This window comes from Pelophylax lessonae (assembly GCF_965119305.1).
Source record: "Pelophylax lessonae genome assembly, chromosome: 5".
Lineage (NCBI taxonomy): Eukaryota > Metazoa > Chordata > Amphibia > Anura > Ranidae > Pelophylax > Pelophylax lessonae.
The window spans coordinates 127737863-127753813 of NC_138772.1; the positions used below are offsets into that span (position 1 = coordinate 127737863).

At 40.2% G+C, this 15951-nt stretch overlaps 1 protein-coding gene across 2 annotated transcripts in view; it reads right to left on the reverse strand.

Moving 5' to 3' along the window:
* Positions 1-3276: 3276 nt before the first annotated feature.
* Positions 3277-15951, reverse strand: part of AHR (aryl hydrocarbon receptor) — a 214296-nt gene continuing 201621 nt past the window's right edge. Inside the window, exon 11 of one of the 2 annotated variants that reach the window (XM_082258401.1) lies at positions 3277-4069. In XM_082258401.1, coding sequence (XP_082114527.1) covers positions 3917-4069 — 153 coding nt within the window. In that variant the 3' untranslated portion in view covers positions 3277-3916. Of the gene's footprint in view, positions 4073-15951 lie in introns of both variants that reach the window. The other variant, XM_082258400.1, reaches the window with a different exon arrangement.

Below are 15951 nucleotides of genomic sequence, written 5' to 3' on the forward strand. Positions count from 1 at the left end.
CGCAAGTCTTTAAATCTTGCGTTGTACAAACATAGCTAAATGAACACAATCTATACATGAGGGAGGATTTCACTGGGATGAAGAGGTTATCATATTAAAGATAAAACAATTTGAGTTTTATTTCTGGGAAACATAATGGTCAATGAGATTTTTTTTTTTTTTATATATATGAATGGGGAACGAGGGGCTAAGAAGGATTCTGTGTCTCAAGCTTGCCTGTCTGTGGCTAAAACAAACTTATTCATATCCCAAAGTCACTGTGGAGAAACACGGGGACATTTAAAAAATTAGTGCAATCTAAAAACAGGACATTTTCTGAGTTATTTGTGGTTTTGCCCCCTGACATGTATGAGTTTATATATCCATTTTATTTTTTTTACCCCACAATCCTAGTAATCCAGAATGAAAAACTGAAAACTTAAAATTTTGTAATTTGTTAAAATATTTTGGGTGCCATTGCTAAAATGAAAATGCAATTTGGTAATAGGCACCTGGCTTTAATATTTTCTTTTTACTGATGAGCAACAAGCAGAGTTGCATACTTGGTGATCAGAAATAAATAAATGACAGAAAATCAAGCATGACCGCTAAGCAAGCAGCATTCTCAGATGCAATAGCAGCCTATATATTTTACTTGTGATATCTTTCCTTTAAGCTTTAGCAAGTTTCATAAATGGCTCCCAATGTAAGGCTATGAAACAGAAAACTATTAGAATGTTAAACTTAAAAATTATTAACTACCTGTGCACATTTCAGCACCAGTTTACTTTAATAGGTAGATTTAAAAACTGCAAGCTTTCACACAATAGTTTGAAAAATATTTCTAATAAAGAAACATTTTAGTGATTCACTCATTTATATCCGAGGACGGCTAGAACGGTGCAAGGGCCACTCTTGAATGACAAGGCCTCATTGCAACACTGCACTATACATTGTCACCGTAAAAGGGACCTGTACAGTTGTTTCATTGACAGCAATGACCCATACAGACATTAACTTCACAGATTTTTCTACAGCACTGCAGGAAAGGAACTCCCACTGCCCTCCAGAAAAAAAATGGATTTGCTGAACCACCACAGCTGCTATTTCTGTGCATTTCAAAGAATCTGCTACTGCCCATACATTTAACTGCTAATCAAGCATCAGGAACCGCACAGCTCTTTCTGTTTTCTGGGCTGCTGGAAGCCAGACTTCTACTGGTTCATGAACACCAATGCAGACTTTCTTTTACCATGGCAAAACCATGAAAATGGTAAAACATTAGCTAAAAGAGTAATCAGTGTCGGCTACATTTATTATGAGACACATGTTCATAGTGCACTGTATGCCAATGCATTCAGTAGCTACTGTATTTAAATACTCCACAGAAGATATATTAACATGAGTGACACTGAGCCCACAACCATGCTTCACTCTTCGTTCATTGGCACAATTTGTTCAGAACAATTCACTAGCAACAGGACCTAATTGTGAATAAAACTAGACACCTACAAAATATATTTCCTTTAATGACAGGTCACTTGCTTTCCATTCCCGTATCAATAAAACTTACAGCTGCAAGCTGTTACCTATGGTCATTTTATCAAATCCAGTTGTCACATCCGAGTAAGGACCAGCATATTTTTTGTTTACAAGCTTGTCCCAAGAAGCAATTACACTATGTGAGGCAATCCATAGCAATAGGATGTCAGCTTACATTACCATGCTTACCAGATATTGATCAAGAGGTGCATGTAATCAGGAACAGATATAGCTTATGGGATAGGTTATGTTGGTCAGGAAGGGTATGGCCTGCTGCATTGCAGTAAACTGATTTATTAATTCAGTACTTGGCAAAGAAAATCATTGCAGTTTTCACGAGATTATCTTTAAGCAGTTCTACGAAAAACTGTGGTAAGCTAGTTTTAGTAGGTTGCTAATGCACGGAGTATGAGTAGAAAAATGTTTACCTGGAGAATTCAAAATGACTGGTCTTCACTCGTCAATTTCAAATGCCTTATAACTAAAGTGTAGAGAACAACTTCAGGCAAAAATCTGAATTGTATATAGCACATGGCCAGCTTTAGAAGCAATCAGCTGAATGGAGCCAACAAAGTTAATAACTTTGTCCTCGAAAACATGTTTACACCTTAAACTACACATTGGTTGGTAGAACTGAACTGTCCAGTTAATGTCTATGAATCAAAAATTTAGGAAATCTCAAGCAAATACAAACCACATGTGCTGCAACACTGAAAGTGGTCTTTAACTGTAAATATAGGTATTAACAAGTTTGTGAACATAAAAGGGATGGCAAATATAATCAGAAATTGTATATTACTGCCATTCATCAATTGTTTTGAACAAACCAATGAGACCAACAGCGACCCAGCCTGAGAATCAAATGCCTGGATCTATCTAGCAACCACATGTAGTAGAACCTGTCCTTTGTCCGTAACAAAGGATATGCAATCAAACTGTTGATATACTTTGGCCTAAAAAGTAAACCATCAAAAACTAGGAACTAATGATTTAAAAGATGATTTTACACTTCAAGAGAGGACATTGCATATGTTCAATGTCTGGGTTAAGACAGTGCACACTGCTTCTAGATGAGAAATCAGTGAAATAAGTGCAGGTTCTGCAATCTGCAGCACATCCAAAACTCTGCCTTTTCCTAAGGAGAGGGATTTGATAAGGCAAGCAGCCATTTTAGTGTTCTTGTCTTGGCTGATATTAAAGAGTAAAGGGCCACCTCTGTATATTTGACCAGTGTTAGAGTTTATTCTAAATGAAGCATTAAGTGAGGATGAAAACAGACCCCTCAGATTTCCCCATGAATTCACTCAGGCTCTGTTAGACTTTGACTATGGTCTGAATAGCAGCATAAGGCAGGATTGTACTGGTTTTAACGCTGGCCATGTTCTCATGAAAAAATTGCTGTTCTGTCTAACCAAATCCTATTACTGAATTATCTTCATTTTGTAGAATTATTCTGTAAGTCATTATCCTAAAGAGATTATAAAATCTGTTCTGAATCTCTGTTTTTTAAAGAGTTACAACATTTTCATTTTTAGAGGCCCATGGGCATTCAAATTTAGCTACACCCCCTTTTATAAGCGTAGTTCTAAATCCACATCCGTGATGTGCAGATGGCCATGTGTGAAGAAAAATATGGACACTGACATGAAAAAATAGAACCTAAGGTTCATCAATAAACCTTATACAGTGAATGGAACTGCCACTTCAAGTGCTTCTGTTACATGATTTTTTTCTTTGAAGAAGTCAAAATTAAAGAGGTAAGCAAATTTTATATAAAACTATATATCATGCCATAGTACTCAAAGGGTTTAAGTGCTCTATTAAGAAACATTTTGATTGTACAGCAGTGAAGAGGTAAATAAAATGTTGCCTTATCTTGATGTTATATATTATAGAACTGGATAGCAAAAATATGATGACTTAAAATTTCACTAAAAATAACATGAACTTTGAATCATGGGAAAAGCAGAGACATTCTGCTTAATTCCATAATTTGCTCTTTCTACTTCCATGTATGGCCTGGCCAGCCCTGTCCAATGTGTAAGCCACCGGCGGCCTACAAAGTGCAAATAGCCCAAATAAATGCTTTATGATGTAATGTGGCTTTTAAAGCATGTTCAGCATTAAGTCTTCTTTTATTGAGGCCAACAGAAGCACACCTTAAGCTTACTCTACACCTTACAATTTGACCATACAAACTTTGTACAATCAACTTTAGATATACCAAAACTATGCAATATGAGGACCTACCCAAACTACCCAAACTATCCAAACAATATGTATCCATTCAGGCAGGATCTTGAACTACATAGCTATTGGTAGATCTAAAGGAAGTTGTATAATCAGACTGTAGTGTGTGCGGTGAGTTCTACGGCGCGCACAAAGGTGGTTCTTCTCACATTAATCCACCTGACATGTCTGGAAAAAGCTTGGAGCTTGCAGGAAGATGATGCGATGGTAAATGTGGAGCGGTTTGGGTGCTGTTTACCATTTCAATTGGTGCTGTATAGGTTTCATTCAGGTTTCCTCCGACAAAACCATTTTGGAACTGCTAAAATGAAAATAAAAACAAAACATATCATGCATGATCTACAACAAACAGTTAAAAGAAACATGCGTAAACACAATCTTTCATTTGGTAAAGACGGTGATAACATTTACAGTATTTTTGGAAGAGTAGTGTTGTCTCTAGGACAGGAAGTGTGTTGGGACTACAGAAAACTTCTCACTATCCACATCTCTACAAACTGTAGGTGCATTCATCCAGCTGCCAGCTTGTACAGTATATAACAAAAGTACACCCCTCAGATTTTTGTAAATATTTTATTATATCTTTTCATGTTGCAACACTGAGGAAATGACACTTTGCTACAATGTAACATAGTTAGTGTACAGCTTGTATAACATTATAAATATGCTGTCCCCTCAAAATAACTCAACAGCCATTAATGCCTAAACTGCAACAAAAGTGAGTACAAACCTAAGTGAAAATGTCCAAACTGGGCCCAAAGTGTCAATTTTTGTGTGGTCACCATGATTTTTCAGCACTGCCTTAACCCTCTTGGGCATGGAGTTCACCAAAGCTTCACAGGTTGGCACTGGAGTCCTCTTCCATTCCTCCATGACGACATCACGGAGCTGGTGGATGTTAGAGACCTTGCGCTCCTCCACCTTCCGTTTGAGGATGCCCAACAGATGCTCAGTTGGGTTTAGGTCTGGAGATATGCTTGGCCAGTCCATCACCTTTACCCTCCGCTTCTTTAGCAAGGCAGTGGTCGTCTTAGAGGTGTGTTTGGGGTCGTTATGTTGGAATACTGCCCTGCGGCCCAGTCTCCGAAGGGAGGGGATTATGCTCTGCTTCAGTATGTCACAGTACATATTGGCATTCATGGTTCCCTCAATGAACTGTAGTTCCTCCAGTAGCACTCATGCAGCCCCAGACAATGACACTCCCACCACCATCTTGACTGCAGGTAAGACATACTTGTCTTTGTACACCTCACCTGGCTGCTGCCACACACGCTTGACACAATCTGAACCTAATAAGTTTATCTTGGTCTCCTCAGACCACAGGACATGGTTTCAGTAATCCATGTCCTTAGTCTGCTTGTCTTCAGCAAACGGTCTGCTGGCTTTCTTGTGCATCATCTTAAGAAGAGGCTTCCTTCTGGGATAACAGCTATGCAGACCAATTTGATGCAGTGTGCCGAGTATGGTCTGAGCACTGACAGGCTGACCCCCCCCCCCACCCCTTCAACCTCTGCAGAAATGCTGGCAGCACTCATACGTCTATTTCCCAAAGACAACCTCTGGCTATGACGCTGAGCACGTGCACTCAACTTCTTTGGTTGACCATGGCGAGGCGAGGCCTGTTCTGAGTGGAACCTGTCCTGGTAAACCGCTGTATGGTCTTGGCCACCGTGCTGCAGCTCAGTTTCAGGGTCTTGGCAATCTTCTTATAGCCTAGGCCATCTTTATGTAGAGCAACAATTTTTTTCAGATCCTCAGAGAGTTCTTTGCCATGAGGTGCCATGTTGAACTTCCAGTGACCAGTATGAGAAATTGAGAGCACTAACACCAAATTTAAACACACCTGCTCCCATTAACACCTGAGACCTTGTAACACTAACGAGTCACATGACACCGGGGAGGGAAAATGCAAATTGGCCCCAATTTGGACCTTTTTACTTAGGGGTGTACTCACTTTTGTTGCCAGCGGTTTAGACATTAATGGCTGCGTGTTGGGTTATTTTGAGGGGACAGCAAATTTACACTGTTATACAAACTGTACACTCACTACTTTACATTGCAGCAAACTGTCATTTTGTCAGTGTTGTCACATAAAAAGATATAATAAAATATTTACAAAAATGTGAGGGGTGTACTCACTTTTGTGAGCTATTGTATGTCTTCTGTACACACCCAACCAATAACTCCCAACATAGGGGCCTAAAAGAGCAGATGGGGACCAGGATGATAATAATAATAATGGTATGGTGTGTGTTGGGGAGGGAGGGGTTACTGGACAACAGGTGAACAGAATTGCTCCCATTACGGTTTGTGTTATATTTATGGTAACAGTGTTGTTCTAGTTATGATCAGAAGAGAACAAAAACACAGGGGCTGGGATCTGGGATATGATTTACTTCCTGTATTTCTATAGTGCCGACAGATTCTGCAGCACAGTTAAGAGTAAAGAAAAGGGTTATAAAGCCTGTCCTATCTTTTAAAAACAAGGGTTACCTAAGTGTTGGATAACTATAGAAAAGCTAAACATTACTTCGTTACAATTATTTATTTTCTAATTTTTAAAAACACAATACAAAACCACCTTCAACCCATAAACCAGTGTTATATTTTGAAGGACGACTCCACAAAATTCAATGAAGCAATTAACAATGGAGCAGGGGCATATGAGCATGGCGGGGAGCTTTTGAGATGCAGTCTCTTGGGCTTTGTTCATGCTTGTGATTAAGGCTTGATGGAGGATTCTGTGACTGGAATCCCAGATGTGTGCAAACAGCTGCAGTCGTGAAGCCTGTTCAAAGTAATGGCTGTCCGCCGCTGTTTTAATGTATCCACACATCTATCAGTTAAAATGTGCTTAGAGAATTGAGGAAATTGAAGAGTTAATTCATATTGCACATGAAGCCCTATTGAAATTCTTTATTACAATGCCTGTTAGCTTAATTTCTGAAAAAGTGCAATAAAAAGTTGGTATGTGGCGCTACCTGCTCAAGGGAAAATAACATTAGAATGATAATGTGCACTGTGTATATGTGTGTGTTGTACCTGAACCATATAGTTTAAAACCATCCTAAAAGGTACACTCCTAATGAATAAATTAAATACCATACAATGAATAATTATATAAAATAAAAGTGCACCGTGCTGGGTGAAAAACTTGCTGGGTATTTGATGGTACCCTATTGAAAGTGCTTAGTGCAAGTGCAGCTGTGTAGTTGATAAGAAATTTTTACTGGTGCTCATATAATGTGCTGTTCAATACAATTTTATTAAATAAATGAAATAAATAGCTCGTGCTCACTGTGATTGAGATGTATCACGTCTGTTTACTTCATAACTATCCACCAGTACTGGGTGATACCCCCTAGTTTGGGTGTAGTGATTTAAATGATAAGTGCTGGGGTGCTGACCAGGTAAAAATTCACATAAATATTGTGCTTGGTGTCAGGCAGTGAGGTACAACAATTAATCCCTAGTGGAAACAAACCAGGTTCCGTGCAGGTGCTGTAGTGCTTTTACCCGTGGCCCCCCACTAGGTATTGCACTCACCCCACAAACCTCCCCTTACAACAGGGGTGCTGGCTGTGTATACAGTGGTCTTTAGGTTTGTTTGCTTTCACAGGGTCCTGGATGTCCGGGTTATCCGTAGCTGCTACGGCTGTGAATCCCCTTCTGAAAATCCACTGGGTCTGGCAGACTCAAGATGCAAGCAAAAATTGCCCCATAGTGTAGTATGTTCTGTATAATACAAGACAAGTGCAGATAAACTCACAGCTAGTAGTTCACTGTTCAGCTCGGTAATGCCGGAACACTTCCGCGTTCCACGGCCAGAGTCCCCTTAACCGGAAGTGACGTGTGATGCTGAAACTCTGCCCTACGCGTTTCCTCACATCGACGTAATCTGGAGCAGCGCCATGTTAGCGTACTCCCGGTGCTTATATAGCCGTCCCATGTCCTAGCAACCAGTAATACAAAGGCGCCATGTTGCTACACCTACTGGAGCTAGCCGGAAGCCATCTTACTGCTCGCGCTGTAAGTTCTGGGTTCTGGACATACACGGGTATCACGGGCCATACTTGTGTACATCATGGGAACTCTAACTGATTGCATATTTGCCATATTATATGCTGCCTCAATTAAAACAATATGTATTTAATCATCTAAAACCAAAGCCTAATATGCATATCATAAAAGTCTATCGCTGTCAAAAAATAGAATAAATGTAAAAATATGTAAAATAAATATTTACATTCCGAAAAATATATAAAAAAATAAAAAATATAGAAAATGTGAATAACGTATGAGAGGAGATGTGTTTTAAAATATAAAATATAAAAAGCCCTATGAAATTCTGATTCATTATAAAGTGAGGCTGTATGAGGAGGTGGTTTTTGTTGAGGAGGGATTTAGATAAATATATGGCTACAATATGATATATGGACCTAGTTTAAAATTGCTAGGCCCTACCAGGAGGGACAAAATTACATATGTAAGATATACAACGCACAAAAATGTAAGAGTTACATATGTGATGATGTATATTAGATGATGAAGATGTTTATGGAAACATTATAAAAACAGTTGTAAAAATTTGCGGAAAAACCTTGTGCAGAAAAAACATGGAAAATATATACATCGCTGGGGGCACGTCATTATGGAAACTTGCTTATAGGGAACCCAGCAAGAAATCTTTTTAAATTTATTTTAATTTTCTTTTTGAAAATGTCTTTTTTGGGAAGAAAAAAAGAGAAAATCATCAAGATAGCATGGAATGGGCCATTAAAAAAGACATAAAAAAACGGCCTTAAAATCACCACTTTAGGCCCATAAAAAAATACCAAAGACCATTAAAATCCCAGGGGAAGTAAAAATTGGTGTTGATATTGGAGGGTTTTATATGTCCGAAATAAAGCAATTCAGGTCTATGTCAATATTGAGACCCTCTGGCTGGAGTGTATGCATCAAATAAATCCACCTGGTTTCATTACTTGAAACCATTATTCTTTTGTTGCTGCCCCTCCAGTCTCCATTGATGTTATCGATTCCGTAAAAGACCATACCCGAGGGGTCCTGGGAATGTACCTCCTTAAAGTGTCGGGACAGGCTAGGTTTTACAAAACCTTTTTTGATGTTCTAAATACACTCTCTTATTCTAACATACAGAGGCCTGGTTGTTCTACCCACGTATTGAAGCCGGCAAGGGCACTCAATAACATATATATTGTGAGTACTTGTGCAGGTAATGGTTTCCTTTATCCTGTATTCAGTGCCTGTAACCGTGTTGGCTCTATGGCAGGCATTTTTGGCACCTAAAGAATCAATTTATACTTGTAGGAAGTTGTATTGTCTTAGGGGGGTCTACCACATTGTGTACCAATTTACCTCTAAGTGTGGGTGCCTTTCTGTACACAAACGTCGGTTTGTTAGGTAACAGTTGTTTCAAGGTTTTGTCTGCCCTTAGGATGGGCCAGTGCTTTCTGATTATTTTTTTCCAGGTCTATGTGTTGCCTGTTGTATCCCGTTGGGAATGCGAATTCCATCTTGTTTTGTTTTTCCTTCTTGTTATTCTCTTTGATAAGGTCCTCTCTCTTCATATTTCTTACTAGCTTGTTAAGGTGTTCCAGTTCTTTTTTCTTATATCCCTTTTCTACAAACCTATTGATAAGGACCTGTGCCTATGTGTCATAGTCCTGGATATTGCTACAGTTCCTTCCGATTCGCATCAATTGTCATTTTGGTAAATTCCCCAACCATTGGGGGAGGTGACAGCCTCTAGTTGGGATATAGCCGTTCCTGTCGATTTTTTTAAAATAGGTTTTACTTGCCAGTTTTCCTTCTCTCTTGAAAATTTCCAGGTCCAAGTAGGCCATGTTTTGGGTGTTCCAACTTCCCGTTGAGATGATTCCATAGTCGTTGTTACTTATTTCATCAAAAAAATTTTGCAATGATTCCATGTTTCCTTTCCAGATGAGTATGAGGTCATCAATATACCTGCGATAATACTTCAGGTTAGGCCTTTTAACACTGAATACTTGCTCCTCCTCCCATTTCTGCATGAAAATGTTAGCGACACTGGGGGCATATTTTGCCCCCATGGCAACACAGTTTGTGCATAGTACTACCCCTTGTACCAAAAGTAATTTGAATTCATAGCCATCTTGAGGCCTTCCAAAATAAAGTGAACTTGTGCTTGCTTGAGGTCCGTATGTTTGTGTAATGCCCATTCAACCCCTACTAATCCGTCTTTCTGTACTATATTCATGTACAGAGAATTAACATCAATGGTCTCTAGTATTTCCTCCTCTGTAGTCTCAATGTTCCTAATCTCTGACAGGAGTCGTTTACTGTCCCTAAGGTAGGACTTACCCAGGAGTACCAATGGCTGCAGGAATTTGTCGAGGTATTCTCCCAAAAAATAATCAGAAACACTGGCCCATCCTAAGAGCAGACAAAACCTTGAAACAAGCATTGCCTAACAAACCGACGTTTGTGTACAGAAAGGCACCCACACTTAGAGATAAATTGGTGGACCCCCCTAAGACAATACAACTTCCTACAAGTGTAAAGGGATTCTTTAGGTGCCAAAAATGCCTGCCATGCAGAACCAACAGTAGACAACAAAGAAGAATACAAACGTCCAAAAGTCCAAGACTACAGGCACTGAATACAGGATAAAGGAAACCATTACCTGCACAAGTACTCACGTTACATACGTTATTAAGTGCCCTTGCCGGCTTCAATACGTGGGCAGAACAACCAGGCCTCTGTATGTTAGAATAAGAGAGCATATTAAGAACATCAACAAAGGTTTTATAAAACATAGCCTGTCCCAACACTTTAAGGAGGTACATTCCCAGGACCCCTCGGGTATGGTCTTTTACGGAATCGATAAAATCAAAGGAGACTGGAGGGGCAGCAACAAAAGAATAATGGTTTCACGTAATGAAACAAGGTGGATTTATTTGATGCACACACTCCAGCCAGAGGGTCTCAATATTGACATAGACCTGAATTGCTTTATTTCGGACATATAAAACCTTCCAATATCAACACCAATTTTTACTTCACCTGGGATTTTAATGATCTTTTCTAATGACCTTTTGTATTTTTTATGGACCTAAAGTGGCGATTTTAAGGCCGGTTTTTATCTCTTTTTTAATGGCCCATTCCACGCCATCTTAATGATTTTAAGAGTCCTTCTAGAATACCTAAATACCCCCCAATTTTCTCTCATTTTTCTTCCCAAAAAAGACATTTAAAAAGATTTCTTGCTGGGTTCCCTATAAGCAAGTTTCCATAATGACGTACCCCCAGCGATGTATATATTTTCCATGTTTTTTCTGCACAAGGTTTTTCCACAGATTTTTACATTTTTACAACTGTTTTTATAATTTTTCCATAAACATCTTCATCATCTAATTTTATACATCATCACATATGTAAACTTTTACATTTTTATTCGTTATATATCTTACATATGTAATTTTGTCCCTCCTGGTACGGCCTAGCAATTTTAAACTAGGTCCATATATCATATTTTAGCCATATGTTAATCTAAATCCCTCCTAAACAAAAACCACCTCCTCATACAGCCTCACTTTGTAATGAAACAGAATTTCATAGGGCTTTTTATATTTTAGATTTTAAAACACATCTCCTCTCAAATATTATTCATTTTTTCAATATTTTTTAATTTTTTTATATATTTTTCAGAATTTATATATTTATTTTACAAATTTTTTACATTTATTCTATTTTTCACGTCGATAGACTTTTAGGATATGCATATCAGGCTTTGGTTTTAGATGATTCAATGAATATTGTTTTAATTGAGGCAGCATATAATAATATGCCAAATATGCAATCAGTTAGAGTTCACATGATGTACACAAGTATGGCCCGTGATGCCCGTGTATGTCCAGAACCCGGAACTTACAGCGTGAGCAGCAAGATGGCTTCCAGCTAGCTCCAGTAGGTGTAGCAACATGGCGCTTTTGTATTACTGGTTGCTAGGACACGGGGCGGCTATATAAAAATCGGGAGTATGAGAAGATGGTGCTGCTCCGGATGACGTCGATGTGACGAAACACGTAGGGCGGAGTTTCAGCGTCAAACGTCACTTCCGGTTAAGGGGACTCTAACCGTGGAACGCGGAAGTGTTCCGGCATCCCCGAGTTGAACAGTGAACTACTAACTGTAAGTTTATCTGCACTTGTCTTGTATTATACAGAACATACTATACTATGGGGCAATTTTGCTTGTATCTTGAGTCTGCCAGACGCAGAGGATTTTCAGAAGGGGATTCACAGCCGTAGCAGCTACGGATAACCCGAACATCCAGGACTCTGTGAAAGCAAGCAAACCTAAAGACACTGTATAGGCAGCCAGCACCCCTGTTGTAAGGGGAGGTTTGTGGCGTGAGTGCAATACCTAGTGGGGGGGGGGCCATGGGTAAAAGCACTACAGAACCTGCACGGGACCGGTTTTCTTTCCACTAGGGATTCATTGTTATACCTCACTGCCTGACACCAAGCACAATATTTATGTGATTTTTTACCTGGTCAGCACCACAGCATTTATTTAAATCACTACACCCCCAAAACTAGGGGGTATCACCCTGTACTGGTGGATAGTTATGAAGTAAACAGACATTATATATCTCAATCACAGTGAGCACAAGCAATTTATTTATTTCATTTATTTAATAAAATTGTATTGAACAGCACATTATATGAGCACCAGTAACAATTTCTTATCAACTACATAGCTGCACTTGCACTAAGCACTCAGCACTTTCAATAGGGTACCATCAAATACCCAGCAAGTTTTTCACTCAGCACGGTGCACTTTGATTTTATATAATTATTCATTGTATGGTATTTCATTTATTCATTAGGAGTGTGCCTTTTAGGATTGTTTTAAACTATATGGTTCAGGTACACACACACAAATACACAGTGCACTTTATTATAATGTTATTTTCCCTTGAGCAGGTAGCGCCACATACCAACTTTTTTTGCACTTATCCATTATACCCAAAGTCTCTAGGGGTAGGTTGGTGGCAGCTTACAACTGACTTTTGCACCTAGGCTCTCCTTAGCGCTGGTCACGCCTGTTTTTTTCATTTCTGAATGACTGATCATTATTGCCATCTGAAGGAACATGCTCCTTGAACATATATACAGTAGATAGAAAAAGTCTACACACCCCTGTCAAAATGAGATTATGTAAGACAAAGATAAATAATTTCAGAACCTTTTCCACCTTTAATGTGACCTATAAACTGCACAACTCAACTGAAATCTAAAAAATCTAGTAAAAATAAACTTAAAAAATGTGTTTGCATAAGTGTGCATACCCTCTTATAAATGGGGATGTAGCTATGTTTAGACTTAACTGATCACATTCAAACTCATGTTAAATAGGAGTTAGTACACACCGGCCATCATTTAAAGTGTCTCCGATTAACCCCAAATAAAGTTCAGCTGTTCTAGTAGGTCTTTCCTGACATTTTCTTAGTCGCATCCTACAGCAAAAGCCATGGTCCACAGAGAGCTTCCAAAGCATCAGAGGAATCTCATTGTTAAAAGGTATCAGTCAGGAGAAGGGTACAAAAGAATTTCCAAGGCTTTAGATGTGCCATTGAAAACAGTGAAGACAGTCATAATCAAGTGGAGAAAATATGGCAGAACAGCGACATTACCAAGAACTGGACATCCCTCCAAAAGTGATGAAAAGACAAGAAAACTTGTCAGGGAGGCTGCCAAGAGGCCTACAGCAACAATAAAGGAGCTGCAGGAATATTTGGCAAGTACTGATTGTGTGGTACATGTGACAATAATCTCCCGTATTCTTCATATGTCTGGGCTACGGGGTAATGTGGCAAGACGGAAGCCTTTTCTTACGAAGAAAAACATCCAAGCCTGGCTAAATTTTACGAAAACACATCTGAAATCTCCCAAAAACATGTGGGAAAATGTGTTATGGTCTGATGAAACCAAGGTTGAACTTTTTGGTCATAATTCCAAAAGATATTTTTGGCGCAAAAACAAAACTGCACATACATACCTACAGTGAAGCATGGTGGTGGCAGCTTCATGCTGTTTTTTCAGCTGGAACAGGGGCCTTAGTCAAGGTAGAGGGAATTATGAACAGTTCCAAACACCAGTTAATATTGGCACAAAACCTTTGGGCTTCTGCTAGAAAACTAAACATGAAGAGGAACTTCCTCTTTCAGAATGACAATGACCCAAAGAATACATCCAAATCAAAAAAAGGAATGGCTTCATCAGAAGAAGATTAAAGTTTTGGAATGGCCCAGCCAGAGACCAACCCTGAATCCAATTGAAAATCTGTGGGGTGATCTGAAGAGGGCTGTGCACAGGAGATAGCCTCACAATCTGACAGACTTGGGAGTGTTTTTGAAAAGAAGATTGGGCAAATATTGCCAAGTCAAGATGTGCCATGCTGATAGACTGATACTAGTGGTGCACCGAAATTTTCAGCCGAAAATGGGCCTATTCCATTTCGGCCGAAAATGCCGATATTAATGATGGCCGCCACGGTGCAGCGCAAGTTTCAAAAGTCCCGTCTCTGGCCTGCAGCCCGCCTCCTGATGATGTACTGACGATGATGACTACTACGACTGTGTGTATGAATGAACTAACACTGGGCGGGTGAGCGGCCGCTAATAGCTATAACTAAGTGAGCCTTTCACTTCCCTATTAGGCGGGTTTCTTCGCTGATAGGGAAGTGAAGGGCTCACTTAGTTATAGCCATTAGCGGCCACTCGCCCGCCCGCCCGCCCGCCCTGTGTGTTAGTTCATTCATACACACAGTCGTAGTAGTGACATCACCGGGAGGCGGGCCGCCGGCCAGAGGCAGGACTTTTGAGAGGAAGGACACAGGAGGAGCGGAGAGTTTGCCTGCCTGTGACATGGAGACAGGACACCAACAAGTAAGATTGCATCATTGCGGTGGGGAGGGGCGCTGAGGCATGTGGGGGGAGCGCTGAGGCAAGGGGGGGAGCGCTGAGGCAGGTTGGGGGGGGGTCTGAGGCGAGGTTACCAATGGTATTAGTATTGTGCAGCATGAGGGGGTTAATGTATTGCCACTGCTGGTCACTGATGCATTAGTGATGACCAGTGGCAGTTAATTAACCCCTTTGTGCTGCATTAGTGCAACCAGTGGCAGTCCAACCAGTGTTAACACTGACACTGGTTGCACTAATGCAGCACAAAGGGGTTAATTAACTGCCACTGGTCGGTCACTAATGCATCAGTGACCAGCAGTGGCAATACATGAACCCCCTCATGATGCATAATACAAATACCATTGGTAATTAAATTAACCACTTGCCAACCTGTCACAGTACATATACTGCGACAGTGTGGCAGCTACAGGTGTACGTCGCTGCCTGTTTCTGGTGTATGCCCTTGTTCTTTCTATTTTAATATCATTTGGGGGAAAAAGTAATTTTCGGTTTTCAGGCAAGGGCATCCAGCATTTTCGGTTTCGGTCGAGAATTTTCATTTTGGTGCATCCCTAACTGATACCCAAAAAGCTGAGTGCTGTTATAAAATCAAAAGGTGCTTCAAAGTATTAATTAGTTTAAGGGTGTGCACACTTAAACAACCATATTATTTTATTTTTTTTATTTTTACTTCCCTCCACCTAAAAGTTTTCAGTTTGTTGCTGAACTGAGTTGTACAGTTTATAGGTCACATTAACCACTTGCCGTCTGCTCACTAGAGCTCTACTGCGGCAAAGTGGCTGTTGTAGGTCTGACGACGTAGACCTACGTCGGCAGACACTCCCTTTCTCTGCGGCGTGCGCGCGCCGCCGGAGGATCGCTCCCGCTGTATTCAGTCACAGCGGGAATAGGGCCAGGGGAGGAGCAGCGGCGACCGCCGCTGCTTTTCCTTGATCATCGGGGAATCGAGTCTGGAGATCCGCCCGCTTGTGTAAACAGGGTCAGACAGACAGGGTCAGATTGCAGGGTTCAGCATAGCTGAACCTGCGATCTGTCCTTGAGTCACTCAGTCACCTCCCCCCACTGTAGTAATGTCCCTGGTACCCCCAAAAGTGTCAAAAATGTCAGTCAAGGGTCCGATCTGTCCGCCGCAATGTCGCAGTCCTGCAAAAAAAAAAAAAAAAAAAAAAAAAAAAATCGCAGATCGCCAC